We start from the raw sequence: 24,313 nt of genomic DNA, 5'->3' as shown, positions 1-24,313 counted from the left end.
CAGAACTAAAACCCAAGTGATTGTCAGGCCGTGGAAGCAGGAGTTGTTCAATTTGACTGTTTACTGTGAATGGAGGCTGGTGGCTGGAATGTTCTCGGTCTCCATTCACTTGAAGGACTATCTTCCTTGTGTAAAGCACAGAAGTGATAGTAGCCAGTATGGCTGTTGGGAGCTGTCGCAACTAACTAGGGGGAGGGTGCTCCTCCTGTCTCCAATCACCCCCATCCTGGAGACATAATCTTGAGCTGTTCAATTGCTGTCCTGGCAGCCAGAAGCCTAGTGCAGGTCAGCACACGTGCCATGGTAGTACACCTATTACACCTTGCCTGTGGCAATCCGAAGTACTGTAGTGCATTGTACACATGATCAAGAGATTGCATGTTCAAGTCCTACTTGGGGACTGAATGTTAAAGGGGATTTTCAATACCAAAATAGTTTTTCCAGAAAGTCCCCCCATGCAGCAGCATAACCCAACCACAAAGTCTCTCGGATACTTTAAAAAGTAGTTTCCTTGTTTCCCCCGAACTTATCGCTGCGCACCTGCATTTTTTACATTCACAGCTCCCGACCGCGAGAATTTCCGTTTTCTCTACTTCATGATCACCCATCTTGCCTTGTGCTGGCTTCCCTACCAGAGCAAGAAACACCCGGCTCCACTTCTTCTTGCTTAAATCGCCCACTTACTCCACCTCCCAAGCAAGCGCCATCTTGATGCTCATATTTCCCTCACATAGGGACAGTTTGACAGGCAAGCTGAGCATGTGCAGTAAAGACTCCACAACTATGCATATTCTGGGACAACTTTACAGCATCCGGGTCCGCCCCTCCACCCATGTACTTTTTACATCATCGCTGACATCACAGCACCCGGACCGAAGCAGGATGGATGTGATGTCAGCAGATAAAGAAAGTTTCCCGGAGGGCTGTACCATGTGACACGCCCTGAGACTTAGTGTTCATGTACAATAGAACTAACTTGTATCAGTCCATGAATACCCCTTTAGGAAAACTCCCCCTTCCTGTTTATTACATAAAAATATAATACAGACTAAAAAAACATAATAAGTATCAGCACTTCTGAAAAAGTGCAAACTAATAAAATGTACCACATGGTGAAAGCCATAAAAAACATCAATGCCAGGGTTTATTCTTTGTTCCTTTTTTTTGGTCACCTTACTGAAAATGGAATAAAAACTGATCAAAAAGTCACATATATCCCAGAATGGTACCAATAAAACTACAGCTTGCCTCAGTAAAATCAAACCCCTGTGAAGCCCCATTGGTGGAGAATTAGAAGTGTTGTTGGGCTTCGTATTTGGCAACATTATCGGAGTACGTGGACATCATAGAGGATCCCTCGCTATTAGAACAGACAACCACTAACAGACGCCGGTGACTGTTTCTTCCTTTACAATCTGTCTGGCTGCAACTTGGGGGTCATCTTGATGAGACAACTTGGCCTAATGTTTGTGTTATGACTCACAGACACATAACTTGTTATGGTGATTATAGACTGATAATAGTGACTGCATTCAGAGTTCTGCTCTGCAGGTGGATTTTGCATCACCGAATCTTTCAGCAGAATGCTGTACTTTATTATTGCAAATGATGCTAAAACCACAGTCGGCGACTGGCAGCCAAACCGGCTGTGCAGTGTTTTCCTGTCTCCGGTTTCCCAGAGCGGTCCCACCATGTGCCGTCCTTATGTTGAAATCCACATCCCGTTATAATAAGCAGTACTGATCTCTTCGGATGGAGCTTTCTCCACCCCTGGAGCCACCTTAAACAGTATATTAGGGAAATACAATTTAAAACAAATTTTATTTGAAAGAAGTACCGTCTTGTAGGGAATTCAGGGGGACCCGCGTCATAACTTTGTAGCCGCAGCCAAGGTGACTCTATCACTGCCTGGTTTTTCTTAACACTCACCTCTGTTTGCCCGTATGGCCTCTTTGATCCGGCTGCTGGCATTGTGAAACTGTCAAATGGGCATTCCCCACTGCTTGCTGTCAATCAAGTCTGACATCCTCCATTGACAATGAGTAGTGGGGCCGCCCACTTGACAGATTTATAGCGCCAGGAGCCGGTCTGAAGAAAAGGTCGTGTGGGCGAACGGAGAGGAAAGTGATGCTAGTGTCACCAGGGCCGCAGATATGTAGCCAGTCCTACTGCCATTTTGCAATATGACAGGTTCTCTTCAAACTTAAAATTCTGATTTGGTCCCCCCACCATCAGCCCCCCACCCCCAGTGTAATGGCATGTTGTCCATAATGATATGTGATGTGATTGTAGTAGCGAGTCGTAGGAGTATCATTTCTCCTTAAGGAGAGCACCCAGAAGGTAAGTTAGTAGACTTATAAGGCCATCCATGCTCCTCTGGGTAATATGTAAATAAGGGAGATGGAACAATACCTCTGCAGCTCCACCTATTGGATAGACCTTTATACAGGTCTGTAGAGAAATGATTGGGAATTGGAAACCAAGCCAGAATCCATACACAGACAGCTGTTTCTGGGTTTAGTGTGCAGCAGGTTCCTGGCTTGACTAGTGAGAGGCCTGGGACGTGGACGGGAGGGGTATCGTCCCTCCTTAGGGGGAGCACCAAGTGAGGAGACTTATAAGGGCATCCATGCTCCTCTGGGTCAAAAGCAAATAAGCAAGATGGAACAATACAAGCTACCAATATTGGTGACTTGTTGTCCCTATTCGCATACCACCCACTGACTGTGATTGGTCACCATGGTTATGTGACATGAACACCACCCATGAGGAACTTTTGGGGGATTTCTGAAAACCTGGTAATTGCTATTTAGTTACTTTCCCCTTTTCTGGAGTAAACTGATTTTCCTCCATCTTTCATATGTCATTTAACCCCCCATGTCCTCCTGTCTTGCAGAACAATGTAGCTTTTGTGGAATCTGGATCCAACGTGAAGTTCCAATGGACTGTGGATGATCGTCCATCTCTTACCTACAATCTCACAGTCTTCATTGTCATTTACCAGACAACAGCTGTTTACAAGCTAACGGTATGGAGCCTCATAGTGGTCATGTTATATATTGATTAGCAGGTCGTGTGATCCTCCATGTTCATGTATTAGTTATACTATACTATCTATTATGTGTGACAGACACTACTTCATGAAAAGAGACTGAGGTTGTCAAAACCCTTCTCCCCTTTTACCGGTGTTAAGTAGTTGTATTTTGAGTCCAGGAAGCAGAGATCTGAGCTGCTGTATGCAGGGTTCTTGCACAGATACACTGGTTTACCTGCTCATTCAGTGGAGAAATGCGTCAAGCGTTCGATTTCTCCAGCAGTCTCATTGAAATGAATGGAGTGATGGTGGAGCATGTGTGATCATTACTCCATTTATTCAGAGACATTTGGGACCTCCATTCTCGTGATCAGTGGAGGTCTAGCAGACCCCCCCTAATTATCCTCTATCCTATGGATGGGGATACGGGGAACTTCTTTTTTTGGGACATTCCACTTAAATAAATCTAGTCACTTGGACGCAATGTTTCAGGACAAAATTCTGTCTCGGGAGAGAAGGGGGAATAAAATATATTACCTGCAGTTGTTCTTCTCTGCCAACCTCTGATCCGCTGGTTCTCACCCCCATTTTTTACTATCCAAATTGGCTGCAGCAATTTTCTAACTACCCAACGCACATTGCCTACTGTTCTGTGATTGGAAAATGCTGATCAGGTGAGCAGCTCTGGCCAATCAGAGAGCAGATCTGGTGTATTGGTAGTTTTACTATCATTGCACTGTGGGAATTAGCTAATCTAAAGATGGCATCAAACATCTCGGATACCTTGAAAATGGGACCCAAAACTGGCGGATCGAACGGACATGAGGGATAAACAAGTGCAGGTAATATACCCCCTCCGGTGCCAGGATAGAATTTTGTCCTAAAACCAGAGGGTTGCTTTAAACTTTTAAATGCTGACATTTGTAAGATGAACTAATACTGGTAAGCTAGTGACAGCAGTTATACCTATTAGTGGAGAATTGGTCTTTCCGTTAGCCTCTTTGGCCAGTAAGCTACTCCAGTAGGGATTATATATCCCTTTTCTGTCTAGTTGGATCCTCCTTTACTCTCTGCAGCCATGTAATGAAGTTGTGTCTTCCTCCATAGCTGACCGCCCACAACCATGTCAGTAATGCCTCCTTAACCTACAACGTCACAGTAGAGAATATGAACCCAATGCAAAGTCTTCAAGTCAATGGAGTGCCAAGCATCGTGACTCAGAATGCTGTACTGGAGCTCTCTGCCACCATCCTGTTGGACTCTGCAGTTGAGGCTACCTTCAGGTGAGTTTGCCTATAGGTTACCAGCTGGATGGGGCAGGTTCAGAGATTGATGCCATGTTAACATGTATCTCTTCAAGGTGGACATTTGGAGATGGCACACAGCAAGATTATCATTTTAAGCCTCCGTATAACCAGTCGTTCCCAGTTCCTAACCCATCTGTTCACATGGTGCTTTTAGAGAATAACATCACGCACCTCTACAACGAGTCAGGTGAGATATTTGCCTTCAAAAATGATTGGTGTAACTCACAGATATAATTCACTATAATACCCCTTGTGGTTCAGATCAGATTGTGTGGTATACACTTGGTTCAATGTGGAGTAACCCTTTACAACCTGGTGGTCTGCTGGGGAACTGCAGCCTTTCTGCACATGCTGAGAATTGTAGTTCCTTAACAGCCAGAAGTCCACAGGTTGTAGATCATCATAAGCAAGTCAACATCTATTTCAAGAAATGGCAGTAATTTAAAGGGTCTTTCACATCATAGCCAAACATGGCTGCAATGAGCGCACTACATTCTATGAGGTGGCTGGGCATGGAAACAGCCAAGTGGGTGCGCTACGCTATTTCAATAACTGCCATAGAAGTGAATAGGTATTGCACAAACAGCGTAGCACAGGGAGCTATGATACATTATAGAAATTGGCAGCTCACGCAACCTTGTTGCTATTCCACCGCCTGAGAGCCACTGCTAGCAAATATGGAAAAAGAATAGAAGTTTTTCATTAACTTGAGCGGTATGAAATAATTTCTTTATTTCAGCATTCCAGTATAAACATGGATTAAAAAAAAAGCACGAGTATTTAAAATATCTACATGTTTCGAGCAGAGCTCTTAGTCATGGCATAAAAGCCTGTGCTCGAAACATGTAGGTGTTGAAAATACTTATGCTGTTTTTTTAATCATATTTTTTCTGGAATTTTGAAATAAAGAATTTTTTTTATACCACCCAAGTTGGAAAGCGTGAATTTTTTTTCAATGTTTACAGTGCACTACTCTGTTGCAGTTACTTGAGAATTATGGAAGCAGCAAAGCTTGCTGTGCTACACTATTTGCGTAACTGCCATTGACTTCTATAGGAGTTACAGAAACAGCATAGTGAAGCATGCTCGGCAGCGCCTGTTCTTCAAACCATCCACAGCCACGAAATACAGTTGTGCCAGGGTATTGGGATCAGAACAGGAAACCTGTTCAGGTTCTAGAAGTGGGACCTACATCTATCAGACTTTCATGACATGTCTTCTGATTGTGCCATGAAAGTCTGAGATGGGAATACCTGTTAGAAGTTTTCCAGGACTAAAAAAATAATTAGGTACACGTAATGGTATAAAATAAAGAAATAAGCCATACTCACCTTTCCTACGTGCCCCTTCCCCAAACCAATGCAGGAGCCCCAATTCACGCTCTGAGCAGAAGCTGTAGTGGTCACGTATTGTCCATTGTGCAGGTGACCACTTGGCCAATCACTATCTTCAGCAAAATTATGGCTGGTGCCATTGACTGTGCGGTCACATGTACAATGAACAGCACATGACTGTCACAGCTTCTTTCGGGATCTGAATGTTGGGGACCGAGGTTTCTGTGTTGGACAGAAGGCCATTTGAGGAGGTGAGTATGGCTTACTTATTTCTTTATTTTGCCTCTAATTTTTTTTTAGTTCTGTAGATTATTTTAAAATTTGACATTGGACTATTAATGTAATCCCTCTTTTCTGTATCTTAAAGTGACCATTTGGTCATGGTGCAAAATTCTGTCCCTGAACCAGAGAGGGAGTGTTATATTACCTGCCATTCTTCTTCACTGCCATTGTCCCCCTATCTGCTTGTTTCGAGACCTGTTTTCGACTGTCCAAGATGGCTGTCACAATTTTCTAACTACCTACTGTGCATTGCTCTCTCATTGGTGAGCATTGATCACATGAGCTGCATTGGCCAATCAGATAGCAGGTATTGTGTATTAGAAGTCTAACACTACCATTACATTGTTAGGGTTATGTAGGCGTTGGCCATCTTGGACGACTGAAAGCGTGACCTGGAACCGACTGATCAGAGCGACTTTGGCACTGTACACCAAAGGCAGGAAAAATAACGGCCCCCTCCAGTGCCAGGATAAGATTTTGTTCCAGGACCGGATGGTCGCTTTAACACTTCCTATTACAGTTTATGGGAATGTCAGTTTTATGTAATGATACAGCAGAGCTGAGCTGGTTATTTCGCACAACTTATGTGGATGTCGCAATTAAGCTGTCATTTTCCATATGCTATTCCAGCGCTATCTCTGAGTTAATTGACAGATTCAACTCTGCTGCATCTGTACATGCAAACTTGGATTTGCTTCTGATTTGGTTATTAGTGCATGTAAGTATAGGTTATAAAACTAATCTGTGACTGCAGAGATTAAGTATTTTTGACTTTGAAATCTATAGAAAAATGTTTTTATGTAAATGTTTTTGTAAATCAAGAATTAATTTTGCATCATTTTTTTCCAGGAGAATATAATTTGACATTATCTGTCTTCAACAACTATGAAAACACGTCTCAAGTGATACCTCTGCAAGTTCAAGGCTCCTTGACCAATTTAACCATTGTAACTGATCCTCCGGTCTTGGTCAGTGAAAAAGCATTCCTTTTTCAAGTAATTCCAGAACCCTCACCATTTGGTGTCCTCTACACCTGGGACTTAGGGGATGGCACCTTCCACTTCAATACCAGTGAGCCAGTATTAAATCACACATATCTAAGTATCGGGATGTACAACATCAGCGTTCTTGCATTTAACCACATCAGTGAGATATGGGCAATGAAGACCGTCTACGTTTATGAGGAGATAACTGGGTTGGTTGTGTCCTCCGATGAACCAACTGAAAGAGGCTTACAAACCTTTATTAATGCTTCGGTGGATACTGGGGACAATATCACATGGAGGTTCAACATGGGCGATGGGTATATATTTGAGGGTAATGAGCCTATGATAAATTATACGTATTGCAAGGATGGAAATTACACAGTTAATGTTACTGCTAGCAACGCCGTCAACTCCTTGTCAGAGCTCCTTCAAGTCCGTGTGTATGTCCTACAGGTACTTAAAATAGAGCCCTCTACTTGCATCCTCGAAAATGCAAATATAACACTGAAGGCATATGTTACAGGAGATTATGAACACTATACCTTTAACTGGACCTTCAGCAATTCCTCAAGTATCACCATTTATGGGATCCCATCAGTAGAATATGACTTCTCGACAAGTGGAATATTCCCCCTTTCTCTTATACTCTCCAGCCGTGTGAACAAAGCTTATTATTACACCAATGTTTGTGTCGAGCCTGAAATTGTCAACGTCACCTTATTGCCCGCTCAACAGAATATTATTCTAGGCAACGAGAGTCATTTCCAAGTCATTGTCTTCCCTTCTTACCAGTACCGATACGTATGGGACTTTGGGGCAGATGGTTCTAGACAGAACAGTGGGACAGAGGTCCACTACTTGTATAAAGTTCCTGGTGTGTATCAAGTAATGGTGTCTGTGTTCAACAATGTCTCCTTCTACAATGGGACTTCATTGGTAGATGTTCAAGAACCCATCGGGACCATCAAAATTGAACACAATGGGACGCAATATTTGGAAGTAGATCAGATATACTTGTTTTCTGCTGTAGGAAGTGGGACTAGAGTTGAGTATCAGTGGGATTTTGGAAATGGGATCACGACCAAAGGGCAGTCAGTTACTTATATTTATAACACCACAGGGAGCTTTACCATCATGCTAAGTGGCTTCAATGCTGTAAGTAGCAGTAGAACCCATATGAACGTAACAGTCAAGACTCGAATACATGGACTAACTATGAACGCCACCAGGACAGTGGTACCACTGAATGGCTCCGTAACCTTCTCAGCCTTCGTCCAATCAGGGGATGATATCCGATATTCATGGATACTATGTGATCGTTGTTCTCCTATATTTTGTAATTCAACCATTTCATATACTTTCCGCTCTATCGGAACCTTTAACGTCATTGTAACAGCAGAGAATGAACTCGGTTCCCTTCAGGATAGTATTATTATATATGTATTGCAGACCATTGAAGGACTTCAAATTATGACAAGTGACTTAGTCAATGATTGCTGCTTCCCGACCAACAGAAGCCTACCGCTCCAGGCCACCATCAAAGAGGGGACTAATATTTCATACAGTTGGTTTATATTAAAGAATGACAGTATTGTTCAGAGCGGTGCAGGCAAAACCTATCATTTCTTGAGTACAGAACCAGAAACATATACCATTGTTCTGAAAGCGGTCAACATGTTGGGAAATGCAAGCGTCAGGATCAGCGTGGTGTTTGTTGAAACCATTGGCCAAATTCATCTCTTGGCCTCTCCTAATCCAGCTGCTCTTAACACAACAGTCAACATTAGTATGAGTTTAAGAAGTGGGTCTGGAGTGCTGTACACTTGGTACCTGGAGGAAAGTGTAGTTTGGTTCACTTATGAATCCTACATCTTGTATAATTTTCAAAGCCCTGGTCCAAAGGAAGTACTTGCTGTTGCCAACAACACGTTAGGCTCCGTCAACTCAACAGTCGCGATCTTTGTTCAAGAACCAGTTGAGGGATTATCCATAAAGAGCTTGGATCATAAGGGAGATTACGTGCCCACAGGGACTGTCTTGCACCTCATCAGTCGTGTTCAACATGGTACAAATGTGTCATGGGCTTGGAGCATTCCTGATGGGAGCATTGATGGAAAGGTAGCTATTGTTCACTTAACCAAAGCAGGGTTCTTCACAGTCAGTCTCAATGCCTCAAATGACGTGAGTTGGGAAATTGCTTACAAAAATATTACAGTGCAAGATGAAATACGTGATCTAAAACTGCACGTGAGCAAGATGGTGGTGGAACCTGGTGAGTTGGTCACCTTCAACATCAGTTTGTCTTCTGGTTCCTCTGTTACCTATGAGCTGACAATTAATGGGGACTTCTCCATTGCTCTAAACGGTAGTAGTTACACATACGAGTTTACCAAAATTGGTGGCTATCCAGTGACTGTAGTGGCACATAACCAAGTGAGTGAAGAACGAGATACGGTCATGATATCTGTGCTTGAAGCTATACAGAATTTGAAGCTTGTAAATTGTTGTGAAGTTGCCATACCAGCTAGGATTGAGAAGAACTTCAGAGCAGAAGTCAGTCATGGTTCTCTGGTTGCCTACACTTGGTTGTTCGATTTACATGGTCACCCTGCCACTAGTTTAGCGGGGAGAAATGTGACTTATACCCCAATGGGAGCTGGAACCCTCACCATATGCATCAGTGCCTCTAATGCTCTGGGAAGTCAGAACATCTCCAAGATTATAAAAGTCCAAGAACTGATCGTTGGACTCAACTTGACTCAGGTCAATCCATTTGTAAACAGAAGTGTCACTTTTCATGTCCTCGTGCTTCCAAGTCCTCTAGATGTTACATTTGAATGGTCCTTTGGAGATAATACACCATCCTTGGTGACTTACTCAGCATCTCCAAACCACACTTACCAGGTACCTGGAGACTTTAAAGTGAAGGTCATCGCCTCTAACCTAATCAGCTTTTGGGTCGCTGAAATGACTGTGACCACTCGGATCCTTGAGTGCGAAGAACCAGAAGTGCAGCTGGAGCTGCCTACACAAGTAATTATGAGAAGATCCCAGAAGAATTATATTGAGGCTGAGATCAATCTCCGTGGGTGCATCAGCTACCAAACCAAACACCAATGGGAGATTTACAAAGCAACTAGCTGCCTGCACTACAGCAAGGTCGACAAGGTCCACCTTCTCAATGTTGACATGAGCCGACCTCAGCTGGTGATACCTAAACTAGCTCTCGAGATTGGAGACTATTGCTTTGTGTTCTCCGTGTCCTTTGGAGATACACCATTATCTAGAAGCAGTTATGCCAATGTTACAATGTTGCCAAGCCGATTGGTGCCAATCATTGATGGAGGATCTTATAGAGTTTGGTCAAGTAGTCGGGATTTAATATTGGATGGGAAAAAATCTTATGACCCAAACCTGGAGGAAGAAGAGCAAACTACCCTTTCGTATAAATGGTTCTGTACCACACTGACAAAGGTAAGACTTCTGATTTTCATTGTACTTATCCATTAAGATTCAGTACCTTCAAAGATTACTTAAACGGAGTGAACTACTTCAAACTGTTTTTTCTAGAATTTGAGATGCCACTATGTACTCTTCTAGTCTTGCACATCATGTCTTCTTATCTAGTCACTTTTAAAATTGCATTCAAAATTCTGCTGCTTTCCTGATGTTACTCAGCTTTCCACCTATGAGTTATGTCTAGGGATTCTATCTTATGGTACTCATATAAAGATAGATATTTGTGTGCTCTTTTTTTCAGAATTTACAAAGTACTACATGTAGGGCAGACGTCGCTTCAGAACTGGGTGAAATGTTCATACACAAGTCAAAGCTGGAACCGGGTGTGGAGTACACTTTTTTTCTGACTGTCAGTAAACCTGGAAGACATCCTGAATCCACCAACCAAACGGTCAGTCAATAATAAGATAGCGGTGGGTTATTAATGTTCTTGTATAAGAGGCAGTATTATAGTAGTTATATTCTTGTACATAGGAGGGCAGTATTATAGTAGTTATATTCTTTTACATAGGAGGCAGTATTATAGTAGTTATATTCTTGTACATAGGGGGCAGTATTATAGTAGTTATATTCTTGTACATAGGGGGCAGTATTATAGTAGTTATATTCTTGTACATAGGGAGCAGTATTATAGCAGTTATATTCTTGTACATGGGGGCAGTATTATAGTAGTTATATTCTTGTACATAGGAGCAGTATTATATTAGTTATATTCTTGTACATAGGGGGCAGTATTATAGTAGTTATATTTTTGTACATAGGAGGCAGTATTATAGTAGTTATATTCTTGTACATAGGGGCAGTATTATAGTAGTTATATTCTTGTACATAGGGGGCAGTATTATAGTAGTTATATTCTTGTACATAGGGGGCAGTATTATAGTAGTTATATTCTTGTACATAGGGGGCAGTATTATAGTAGTTATATTCTTGTACATAGGGGGCAGTATTATAGTAGTTATATTCTTGTACATAGGGGGCAGTATTATAGTAGTTATATTCTTGTACATAGGAGGCAGTATTATAGCAGTTATATTCTTGTACATGGGGGCAGTATTATAGTAGTTATATTCTTGTACATAGGGAGCAGTATTATATTAGTTATATTCTTGTACATAGGGGGCAGTATTATAGTAGTTATATTGTTGTACATAGGGGGCAGTATTATAGTAGTTATATTCTTGTACATAGGAGGCAGTATTATAGTAGTTATATTCTTGTACATAGGAAGCAGTATTATAGTAGTTATATTCTTGTACATAGGGGCAGTATTATAGTAGTTATATTCTTGTACATAGGGGGCAGTATTATAGTAGTTATATTCTTGTACATAGGGGGCAGTATTATAGTAGTTATATTGTTGTACATAGGGGCAGTATTATAGTAGTTATATTGTTGTACATAGGGGCAGTATTATAGTAGTTATATTCTTGTACATAGGAGGCAGTATTATAGTAGTTATATTGTTGTACATAGGGAGCAGTATTATAGCAGTAATATTCTTGTACATAGGGGGCAGTATTATAGTAGTTATATTCTTGTACATAGGAGGCAGTATTATAGTAGTTATATTCTTGTACATAGGGGGCAGTATTATAGTAGTTATATTCTTGTACATAGGGGGCAGTATTATACTAGTTATATTCTTGTATATAGGAGTAGTATTATAGTAGTTATATTCTGGTACATAGGAGGCCGTATTATAGCAGTTATATTCTTGTACATAGGGGGCAGTATTATAGTAGTTCTATTCTTGTACATAGGGAGCAGTATTATAGTAGTTATATTCTTGTACATAGGAGGCAGTATTATGGTAGTTATATTCTTGTACTTAGGGGGCAATATTATAGTAGTTATATTCTTGGACATAGGCAGTATTATAGTAGTTATATTCTTGGACATAGGAGGCAGTATTATAGTAGTTATATTCTTGTACATTGGAGGCAGTATTATAGTAGTTATAGTCTTGTACATAGGAGCAGTATTATAGTAGTTATATTCTTGTACATAGGAGGCAGTATTATAGTAGTTATATTCTTGTACATAGAAGTAGTATTATAGTAGTTATATTCTTGTACATAGGGGGCAGTATTATAGTAGTTATATTCTTGTACATAGGGGGCAGTACTATAGTAGTTATATTCTTGTATATAGAAGCAGTATTATAGTAGTTATATTGTTGTACATAGGGGCAGTATTATAGTAGTTATATTCTTGTACATAGGGGGCAGTACTATAGTAGTTATATTCTTGTATATAGAAGCAGTATTATAGTAGGTATATTGTTGTACATAGGGAGCAGTATTATAGTAGTTATATTGTACATAGGGAGCAGTATTATAGTAGTTATATTGTATATAGGGGGCAGTACTATAGTAGTTATATTCTTGTATATAGAAGCAGTATTATAGTAGTTATATTGTTGTACATAGGGAGCAGTATTATAGTAGTTATATTCTTGTACATAGGGGGCAGTATTATAGTAGTTATATTCCTGTACATAGGGAGCAGTATTATAGCAGTTATATTCTTGTACATAGGAGGCAGTATTATAGTAGTTATATTCTTGTACATGGGGGGCAGTATTATAGTAGTTATATTCTTGTACATAGGAGCAGTATTATAGTAGTTATATTCTTGTACATAGGGAGCAGTATTATAGTAGTTATATTCCTGTACATAGGAGGCAGTATTATAGTAGTTATATTCTTGTATATAGGGGGCAGTATTATAGTAGTTATATTCTTGTACATAGGGGCAGTATTATAGTAGTTATATTCTTGTACATAGGGGCAGTATTATAGTAGTTATATTCTTGTACATAGGGGGCAGTATTATACTATTTATATTCTTGTACACGGAGCAGTATTATATTGTTGTATGTAGAGAGGAGTACTGTAATAGTTAGTAGTGGTCCAGTAAGATGTTTTACTTAGTATGTAAAATGAATCATCTGATGTTTGATGTAACTAGATATCGTAAAACCTATTTTATTGTAATGGATTTCATTTGAACTCTGTTATTTATAGATTGTATTTCTTTTTATTACAGGTATTAATTAAAAAAGGCAGTATTCCCATAGTGTCTCTAAAGTGTGTGTCTTGCAAGGCGCAGTCTGTGTATGAAGTGAGTGCTAGCTCCTATGTCTACCTGGAAGGATCCTGCACTAACTGTCAGGATGAAGCGTGGTCTGGGGTAAGATGTGCACTCTACTCTGTATGAATTTAAAACCCTGTTTCCCCAAAAATAAGACCTACCCTGAAAATAAACCCTACTCAGATTTGTTGTGATTTTCGGGGAGACTTGAAATATAAGCCCTACCCTGAAAATAAGCATAGCTGTATTAGATTAAAAAGAAGGAATACATTACCCAGCAGGCTCAGTCCAGGTCCCTACCACTGCTCCCCGGAGCTCAAATGCGCTTCTTGCAGTCCTCGGCTGCCCACTGAAGATCACTTCCTGGTTATGGGATTTATAAATCCCACCTCCAGGAAGCGATTGGCTCTTATTAGTTCTCGAACACTGCTCAGCCAATCAATGCAGAGCTCGATGAACCAATACAATGTCTGTAATTGGTTCATCGTGCACTGCATTAATTGGCTGCGCGGTGGTCGAAGAACCAGTCACAGCCATCGTGTTGTGGAAGCAGGATTTGTGAATTGGCCAATCAATGCCGTGGCTCAGTGTGTCGGAGCTCTGGAGAGCAGTGGGAGGGACCTGGACCGAACCTGCTAGGTAAGTAATAAGACCTGTGACTCTTTGGGGTAAAAAATTACAATAGGACTGGGTCTTATTTTCAGGGAAACACGGTTTAATGATTCTAGATGTGAAATATACTCGGAACCACATTACTTTGCTTCTCCAAGATACTTCCTCTAGCTTGGGTGGAGTTTCACCTGTAACACACCCAAATCTGGATCAGGTTAATGTTGATAATAGATTCCCCATTAGTTAAGTTCCCTATATCTATTATATTGTAACTGTTGGGTGTAGAAATACATAGTAGGCTCAGAGATGACTGATAGTCCTTTGGAGGATTTGTCCTTTAGGATTTGCGGCAATTTTCCTTTCTGCTGTTTGTTTTTAGAATTGTGGTTATGGCCACTGTAAAATACATAGTGGAGCCATGAGTGATGCCAAGCTGTAACCTGTGTCATAGTACCGATTGTAGGTTACCCCTAACCGACTGAGTCTCTACAAAATCTACGGCCCGTTCATTTCCTATTTGGTATTACTTTTCATCTCCTTCTTACTGATTTGTTTCTCCCGGCAGAGATGGACAGCTCAGAGCTTCAGCAACAAGACCTTGACCCTCAATGCCAGCACCACAACCACAGGAGACCGAGAGTTGAACCTGGTTCTCAGACAAGGAGTGTTAAAAGATGGAGAAGGGTACAAGTTCACCCTACATGTCAGTGATCCCACCATGGAGAAAGAGGGCTTTGCCTCCATAGATCTGCTCCCGAATAGTCCACCCTCTGGGGGGACCTGCAGATTCTCTCCTAATAAAACCATACATGCTCTGACTGACCCAGTCCACTTTGATTGCACAGGTCAGTACCTTCTAACCCAACCATGCCACATGGCACTGAAGATTTACATAGCATTTGCCATCATTCTTCTCTGTATTCTTCTCGCCTTATATAATCTTCATCATCTTTATAGGGTGGAGAGATACAGAAGATGAGGTGTCTCTAGTTTTCATCTTGAGGGCTAAGCGCTGCCGTAGTGGGCACTGCGATGACTTCTGGGTATACAAGGGCAGCCGGTCAGAGCACACCACCTTCTTGCCTGTTGGCTACAAGGATTCCAACTACCAAGTGGAAGTTTCTATACTCGTGCAGGACCAGCAGGGGGCAATAGCGGTGGCATTAAACCAGTAAGTGGATCCAGTAATCACATTTTTCACCTACATGGCAGTTACGGAGAATGACTCTTCTATGTCTTATCTTTATTCTTCTCTTTCTGGCACAGCACCCTGCAAATTTTGATGCCAGTCCTTCCAGATGGAATTCCTAACTTTGCAGACTGGTTACACAATCTCACGGATTCACGCTTGCAGGGTTTGCTGAAGCAGGGAGACCCCCAGCATGTCGCTGAGTATTCCATGTCGCTTATCACCGTTCTTAATGAGGTGAATGAATAATCCAGTTAAACACTAAACTTATGACTATGGATGTGATGTGCAAGTAGCATCATATCTACTGAATGTTAGGCAGTTGCCATACTACTTTAACCCCTTAAGGGCCATCTACTATAAATGGATATGAAATATATGAATGGATATAAATATATAAATATAAGTGGATATGAAAAAACGAAAATGAAGATTTTAGACATTTCTCTCCTTTAATGGCCTAGAAGTGTTTGAGTTTTGCCATGCAGGAATCAAGAAAAGCTGGTTTACAACCCCTATGGTGGCTGTTATCAGGGACTCATTAGTGGTCACCCAGCTTTCTGAGCTATAATTGCTAATACTTTCCACCGCACCACAAATAGAGCTCTCCATAGTCTCTACTAATATAAATGGGTTGTCCATGTAATGCTTGGATACATCGGGTCCTCCAGAATGACAAACACTCTTTATAACTAGAATCCCTAATAGGATGTTTGGAAATAGGTCTTCTAGACTTCCCATTTAAATGCTTTTGTTTCCTGTTTCATTCTATTAGTATGAACAAGTCATGAACAAGAATGAAGAGGCAAGTGACGTGAAACTGGGGATCGTGCGCAAAAAAATAACCGATGCACTCATATCTCTGAAAGTTAACACGGTGGATGATATACGGCAGATTGCGGCAGCTCTTGCACAGTGTACGGTAAGTAGCTAAAGGGTACTGAGCAGGAGCACGATTAAAATGGACATGTTGACCTTGAAGGAATCACATTGGTGAAGGCTCTGATCTCGGTCCTCCACTAATTTCTTTAAAGGGCTGTATAGAGAGCTCACACCCCTTTGGCACTGCTCGGAGATTTCTGTTACTGAAGATCCTATAGTTCGACTATTGATTTTTTAGATTTTCTGTAGCATACATTTGGTATATAGCTTCAGATCTTCGAACATACACTAAATGCATCTATAGGGCCCTATTAATGGATGCCAAGGCAGATTGACCAGATAGGTTTATAATATCAGTATGCTGTATTTTTAAGTGTGAAGGAAAGCGTAGTTTGCTGCACTTTTCTATACAGTAGGCTGCTGCAAACAAAAACCATATACTGCACAGGGGCCTACGTATGCCATCTGGTATACAGTGGCATATGTTAGGCCTCTACTTTTGCACATATATCAGGAGATTTGCATTATGCATACACCACTCTTAAAGCACAATGTGGTATGAACAAGTCCTAAGTGAGACCTAAAGCATTAGTAATACGTGATGAGATTCGCGGTGTCGCAAGCCTCTTAGCGCATCAGTTGACTTTATACACATATATAACCATGACTATTACTTCCCCGTACATCTTTAGGTGGCCAGTAAGGAGTTGGCATGTGCGTCTTGTCAGCGGAAAACCCTCAGCAAGCTGGAAGGCATGATGTCTATCTTACAGAATGAAACAACACAAGGAATGATGACCCCGACTACCATTGCAGACAACATACTGAATATCATGGGTAAGAGAGAGCCTACCGTAGAATTGTCTTTCCGTACAACTTCAGTTTGCCGTCGGTAAGTCGCAGCCCTGTAGTCTAAGGGCTTAGTCACACGAGCGTTTGTAAGCCCGATTTGCAGGTGCGCTTGCGATCCGCACCTATATTTACCCAATGCTTTGCAATGGGAGCGGTCACATGTCCTTTTTTTATGCAGATGGACCGAAAAATGTATGTCACAACGATTCGCAGAACGCATGTAACTGCGTTCTGCACAAATCGTTGTTCTTGTACATGCGCACAATGGGGTCGGCGGCAGCAGCGCCAACCCCATTGAGAACATATACTAAAGATCGTTCTCCTCTGCCACAGCTGTCTAGTATAGAAGCCTCCAGCTATTTACAGGACATCAGTGATGATGTCCTGTATCGGGGCCTCCTATTGGCTGCAGTGGTCACATGGGTATTCATATACACTTCTGCATCACCTGACTGGCGGCACTGCAGTCAGTACAGGCCGCCTGGTACTGGGGCACGGAGTGCGCTGACAGCCGAAGACTTCGGAGCTGAGCGCTGTATCTTCTGAAACCGCAGATGATTTTGAGTCAAAATCTGCAACAATGGGGCAGATTTTGACTGTGTTTTGGATGTGGAAATGCTGCAGAATGTTCAGCTGCGGACATTCCGCAATACTTCCACCCCGTGTAAAGATACCCTTAGGGTATATGAAAATGAGTCACATCCTATTTAAGCAGATCCGTCATATCACAACTGCTCTGACATCAAGTGCTGGAATTATATCATTTTTTTTTTCCTTTCAATGATGGTAATTGTTGAATTGTGAAATAAAAAATGTAATATTCGCGGCATTACTGAAGCTCGTTGGTTGCTTAGCAACCCCACAGAAGCTGCAAACGAGCGTTTAATGATGAGTACAGCGACAACTCTGCTTGAAATGCATTGAAATGATCTCTCGGGGGAAATGATTTTTACTGCAGATGAAGGACGTGTTTCCTTCTTGTGATAGTTTTTCTACTTCTTTAGGCGGATGTGATTTACACGGCGTGATCGGAGCTCTAGGCAAACAAACAATTATAAGATGCTGCAGGAGTCATCATAAATAATCATAAAATGATAAGGGAAGGTTTTCCCACAGCATGATAATTACACGGGAGGAATGGGAGGATATACAGACCTTTTTAATAATGTCACAGGGATAAAACAGGAAGGAAAAAAAAGTTCCTGCTGAATTATGAGTCTCTTTTGCGCTCCCAGAAGGAAAGGGAATTTATAGTGACAAGGCTGTTAAGGTCCTCCGTAGCTACGGGGAGAGATTCATCATCATCTGTGAGACGGCATTGTACGATCCCCTGCCAGACCTGCCAGGGATACTGCCTTCAAAATACGGCCTGGCCGTGCACAGTAATCTGTCATATGTACGTACTCATCTGCACGGAGCTACAGGGTTGTACAGGATTAGAGAAACAGGACTTTCTTCCAAAAACAGCACCACACCTGTACACACGTTGCATGGGGTGTTGCAGCTCACTGTAATTCACTTAAGTAAAGCTCAGCTGCAATACCAGGCACCACTCATGGACAGGCGGGGCGCTATTAATGCAAGAAATCAGGCATGTTTTTACATTTCTGAGAGGTACCAAATTGTAAAATACTCTATGTTCCTAAAAGTAATTGGACACCCGAGCAAAAATTAAAGTAGTATTTATTTACATATGGTAATACTTAGAGCTCCTTTGGCCCTAATGATATCGGATTTTCTCCGTGGCATACTTTCTACTCATGTCTGATATACTTCAGCTGGTATTTCCCTCCATTCATCCTGCAAATGTCTGTCAAGTTCTCTCAAAGATGATGGATGCTGTTCATATTCCCTGACCTGACGTTCTAGTTCATCCCAAAGATGTCCAGTAGGGTTCAGGTCAGACTCTGTGCAGCTAGTTCAATCGTGGAACATCCTTATACTCAAACCAATGGAAAACAGCATTGGATGTGTGACAAGCTGTGTTGTCTTAATGAACGTATGGCCGACCATTCCCAGAGTATTACCACATTGTCAGCAGCACATTATTGTCTGGAATGTCAGGGTACACCTCCGTGTTTATGGCTCTTGTCACTTAATCCAATGGACTGAGACCATGCCACGTAACACATCCTCAGACCACAACGAAATCTCCACCGTTCTTACCTGTTGGCACAACATACTCAGGCAGAAGCCGTTCCCCAGGATCCTCCACACTAAGGTACGTCCATCTAATGTGAAGATGGAGTAACGTGATTTGTCACTCCATAGAAAATTCTTCCATTGCTCAACTGTCCAATGACGACACTCTTTGGACCATTGTAGACTGGCCAATGCATCATCTTTGAGAGAACTCACCAGACATTTGCAGGATGAATTGGAGGGAAATACCAGCTGAAGTAATTTTTTTTAGTAGAAAGTATGCCACGGAGCGTATCCAATGTCATTAGGGTCGTATTAAGATATGGATATAAATACTACCTTTAAGTCTTATTCTAGTGTCCAATTACTTTTGGGAGAATAGTGTACGTACTCTGGATTATCGGACAGCCTGGAAAGGTAAGGGTGGGAAACACACAAAAAAAGTGAAAATAAAATGGTAAAAGTATTTTCTGAGAGTTAAAAAAAAAAATCTCTGTTCAATAAATAGGTCACAAGGAAAAATGATGCTTACTCACTGCTCAGATTCCCCCCCACCCCCTACCCTAATCCCCCACAGTTTCATTCCTCAAGGAAGCACCAGTGGTACGTGCTGTTCATTGTGCACGTAACCACGCAGCTAATTAGGCGTCTTGCCATCTGTCTGCTGTGCCGTTATCCCTCAGATTCACTGGTTCTGGACCCTGGTTTTGATCTTTCTAGATTGCCGCTGCAGTCTTCTGTTTTCCAAGGCACTTCATGTTTCCCTCTGATTGGCCAGTGCTGGCCATGTGAGCAGCACTGGCCAAACAGAGAGCAGCATTTGCATTAGGTAGTTAGATGATTGCAGCAGCCATCATGGAAGATCACAAATGGGGCAGAGAAGAGATGAATCCAAGGGGCAGCAGCACGGAGGATGGGCAGCAGGTAATATAACTCCCCACTTTGCTTCCTGGACAGAATGTCGTCTCGGAACCGAAGGTTCCCTTTAAAGGTTGCTCCTAGCAAAATTTCTAGCATTAAACTCCTGTACAAAAATATCCTTCGTCCTTCTGTTTCACCTTCTTTTCATTTCCATTGTAGGAGATGTCATCCACCTTGTAAACACCAAGCCTTCCGGCCACAGAGAAGGGAAGCTGTGCAGTATCCTAAACAATGTTACTGTTGCCTCCAAAGCTTACAATCTTTCTTCTGATCTCATGAGGATTTTGATGAAGTCCAGAGTACTGAATGAGGAGCCTCTGACCCTACAGGGTGGGGAGATCTTGGCCCGGGGAAAGCGATCAGATCCGCTCAACTTGCTGTGCTATAGTAACAGGACGGGCTGCCAGTTCTTCATTCCACAAGGGTTTAACAGCACCTTCCCCGACCTCACGGACATCATCCAGGTTATGTTCCAAGTGGACTCCAATCCGTACCCTTTTGGGTACATCAGTAACTACACCGTGTCCACCAAGGTGGCATCTATGGAGTTCCAGACTAGTAATGGCAGCCAGATCCCAGTTGAGAGCTTGGATTCTGAGAAGGCCATCACTGTTAGCGTTGCCAATAACACTGGTGTCAGGAATATCACAGCTGGTGTGGCCATTATTGAGAGCCGGCGCTCAGTGAAAGTGGACCTCGAAACGGAAAGCAGTAATAAGAATGCAGGACTTCACATACAGATCAATTACACGGTGCAAGATGGTGAGTGAAGGACAAAAAAACACTAAATTCCCACAAGTGGTGACTGTTGGTAGACAAAACGTTATCATGCAAACTTCCACAGTACAATGGGTGTTGGAAGGGAAAGCATGGAGCGGGCTCCATATGCAATGACTGTCAGCTGTGTTAGAGAGCTGATACCCAACTGCCATAGCAGGATCAGAGATAACTCAGAATGCAGCCATTTAATTTCCTAAATGCCATGGTTGACACCAAGCACAGCATTTAAGTGGAGGGAAGGGGCTCCATCCGTCACCTGATTGGTCTTCCAATGATGGAATTCCAGAGTGCCAAATAGTTGCTCTGGCAGTCAGTGAAGGCCTTCAGGCCTGCCTCCATTGTACACTTGCTATACCCTGCCTCTGGCAGGATGTAATAGGATGTCAGTGCAGGAACAATACACTGCAGTTCAGAAGTATTGCAGCATATTTTAGAACTGATCAAGAGATCACATATTAAAATCCCACAAGAGGACTATAAAGTATGTAAGAAAAAAAAAAAAAAATTATAATAAAAAAAAATTATATATATATAAAATCTTTAAAAATGTCAAAAGGGAAAAGAATTGTAAGCAATAAATGTAATTAGTGTCTCCCTGTCTGAAAATGTTCAAACTAATTAAATATCACTTTATCTATTCTGTATGGTGAATGCCAAAAGGAAAAGAAAAACAATTGCCCCATGCTAGAATAGTGCTTTTTGGTCACCTTGGAATTTAAAAAAAATGAAATAAAAAAAGATTAGCAAAAAGTTCTACATCCCCCAAAATGATACCAATAAAAACTACAGCTTGCCTGCCAAAAATTAAAAGACAAGCCCTCACACAGTTCCATTGATAAAAAAGACCTAATTATGGGACCTCAAATTAGGTGACAGAAAGTAAAAAATATATACTTTTTTTTAAAGTATTAAAACATAACACCAACTATAGAAGTTGGTATCACCATAATTGGACTGACCAGGAAACTAAAGTTAGCATCATTATTATTGCTGAGTGGATGCTATAATAACGAAACCAAAAATATAATGGCCGAATTGCATTTCTCCTCCATTGCACCCCACTTAGTATTTTAAAAATACAATACATTCTCAATACATTACATTATACATTAAATGGTGCAATTAAAGAACACAACTTGTCCTGCAAAAAACGAATTAAACAGAAAGTATAAAACGTTATTACTCTTGGAAGGCAGGGATGAAAATGCAATAAAGAAAAAACAAAAAACGTCTGTGACGGGAAGGGTTTAATCTGTGACCCTATGGAATTGATGGTTTACATGGGCATATGTACCATAGAGTGAGACCATAAGGCTTCAAGGGGGCTCAGTAATGTTTGATCCCACCCACTTTTCTACTGGGAGGCTGAAATCCATGCAGGACTCCGCCCCTGAGGATCTGAATTGCTTGAAAACAAGAGTGTTGTGAAATGTCTTATGGGTCATGCAAAGGGAGGGGAAGGGAAAATACACACCAGACCCTTCTGTCTGGTGCCAAAATCCAGCACCTTACAAAAGAGCCCATTTTTATCTTTGCTATGGGGCCCTCTTTCTTTTTGGTTCGCCAATGTTTAATGATGACATTATTGTCTTTCCTTTTGTTTGTAGCAAGATACAAAGACAGCGAACCAGAGCCGTACATCTCGGTGTATCTCCACGAGACCGGTCACCCAAACCAGTACAACTATAGTGACATGAAGCAGATCAGCGAGGACTCTCTGTCCGGAGATGACCACAAGCTGTACACGTTCTTCATAACCCCCACGTAAGAGAAAAATCATGAGAATAAAGCAGAGGGTTAATTGGTGCCCATCATTTGCTGGCACTTTAAGATCTAAATTTGTAGGTTTGTCCTAGATGTATGGACGGAATAGGAAGAGGTTTAATATAAAACATATGTGTGTTTCAGAGATGGAAACCTGACCAGACGCTACTACCTAAACATCACAAACCATTACATGTGGTCCCCAGTGGTCGTGACCGTGGGTCTCTACACCTCCCTGTGTCAGTACTTTGATGGTAATGACATGAGATGGAAGACAGAAGGCGTCGTACCCCTAGAAGATACCAGACCGGACCAAGCCGTGTGCCTAACCCAACATCTTACGGCATTTGGTGCCAGCCTCTTTGTCCCACCTCACTCAGTCAACTTTATTTACCCTGTAAGTAGGACCTCTCCTGAAATACGGTCATGTGACTACATCCCTTAAAGAGATTCTCCAAAGTTTTAATCAGCATAATTGTCTGATCTGTAAGGGTCCAACCGATGGAACCCACACAATATGAGAACTGGGTCCCTGTTGACTCCCTTATAAATGGAGCAGCAGCTGAACATATGCACACAGATGCTCCGTTCATCTCAATGCACTACTGAAGAGAAGCAGAGTACAGCACTCGCCTATCACCAGCAGATGATTCATAGAGATGAATGGGCGGCAGCATGCATGCTCGACACGACAGCCTCTCCATTCAAAGGCAAACTGGTCCTCTGTCTCATTATCAGTGGGGTCCCAGCAGACGGATCTTCACCCATCGTACACTTGTCTTCTGTCCTGCGGATAGTGGATAAGTTTAAAACTTGGACAAACAGAAAATCCTGTTTTATGAAGAGAGGTGACATTGCTCTGGACTCGTGAATGTTGGTCTTTTGGAATTGTGTACAGCAGTAGAATTAACGGCATGATTTCTGTGTGTATATCTATAAAATTAAAGTTCTTTTAATCCGGTACCTATGCTGATTGAAAGTGGGAAACCCCAGATTGTGCTCCAGGGCACAAACATATGCATTGCCTATACAGCGTCACCATGGTGACATCCGGTCAGACAACTCAAATGATGGCACTGATATTCTGATATAGGTTTCCAGCAATGTAGACCATTGCAGCAAGTTCATGTGCACACTATCCTACCAAAGTAATTGGATAGCTAAATGAGCAAGCATTGAAAGTTTAAAAGTAGTATTTATTTCCATATGTTACTACTTAGTAAGACTACTTTGGCCCTAATGATGTTGAATAATCTCCGTAATATACTTTCTACTAAAGTCTGATAGACTTCAGCTGGTATTTCCCTCCATTCATCCTGCAAACGTCTGAAAATTTCTCTCAAAGAATATGTATGCTGCTCACATTTCCTAACTCGATGTTAAGTAGAGTTCAGGTCGGACTCTGTGTAGTCAGTCCAATCATGGAACATCCATATCCTCAAACCAACGTGAAACAGCGTTGGATTAGTGATGAGGTATGTTGTCTTGTTGGAAGTATGGCCGACCATTCCCAGAGTATTACCACATTGTCAGCAACACATTTTTATGTAGAATGTCAGGGTCACCTCTGTGATCATGGTTCTTGTCACTGCAACCAACGGAGCGAGACCATG

At 41.7% G+C, this 24,313-nt stretch overlaps 1 protein-coding gene across 2 annotated transcripts in view; it reads left to right on the top strand.

Moving 5' to 3' along the window:
• The window catches only part of PKD1 (polycystin 1, transient receptor potential channel interacting), a 131,629-nt gene that overhangs the window by 78,932 nt on the left and 28,384 nt on the right, over nucleotides 1-24,313 (top strand). For both annotated transcript variants that reach the window (XM_066576567.1, XM_066576566.1), the window contains exons 11-24: nucleotides 2,897-3,028; nucleotides 4,142-4,317; nucleotides 4,395-4,528; nucleotides 6,807-10,417; nucleotides 10,704-10,853; nucleotides 13,514-13,657; nucleotides 14,736-15,015; nucleotides 15,128-15,341; nucleotides 15,437-15,596; nucleotides 16,135-16,281; nucleotides 16,934-17,078; nucleotides 20,316-20,918; nucleotides 22,544-22,700; nucleotides 22,845-23,097. In XM_066576567.1, the coding sequence (XP_066432664.1) occupies nucleotides 2,897-3,028; nucleotides 4,142-4,317; nucleotides 4,395-4,528; nucleotides 6,807-10,417; nucleotides 10,704-10,853; nucleotides 13,514-13,657; nucleotides 14,736-15,015; nucleotides 15,128-15,341; nucleotides 15,437-15,596; nucleotides 16,135-16,281; nucleotides 16,934-17,078; nucleotides 20,316-20,918; nucleotides 22,544-22,700; nucleotides 22,845-23,097 (6,306 nt within the window). The remainder of the gene's footprint in view (nucleotides 1-2,896; nucleotides 3,029-4,141; nucleotides 4,318-4,394; nucleotides 4,529-6,806; nucleotides 10,418-10,703; nucleotides 10,854-13,513; nucleotides 13,658-14,735; nucleotides 15,016-15,127; nucleotides 15,342-15,436; nucleotides 15,597-16,134; nucleotides 16,282-16,933; nucleotides 17,079-20,315; nucleotides 20,919-22,543; nucleotides 22,701-22,844; nucleotides 23,098-24,313) is intronic.

Source organism: Eleutherodactylus coqui, chromosome 8, assembly GCF_035609145.1.
Source record: "Eleutherodactylus coqui strain aEleCoq1 chromosome 8, aEleCoq1.hap1, whole genome shotgun sequence".
Classification (NCBI taxonomy): domain Eukaryota; kingdom Metazoa; phylum Chordata; class Amphibia; order Anura; family Eleutherodactylidae; genus Eleutherodactylus; species Eleutherodactylus coqui.
The sequence above is the reverse complement of the archived record's forward strand: the minus strand, read 5'-3'. Positions and strand labels throughout refer to the sequence as shown.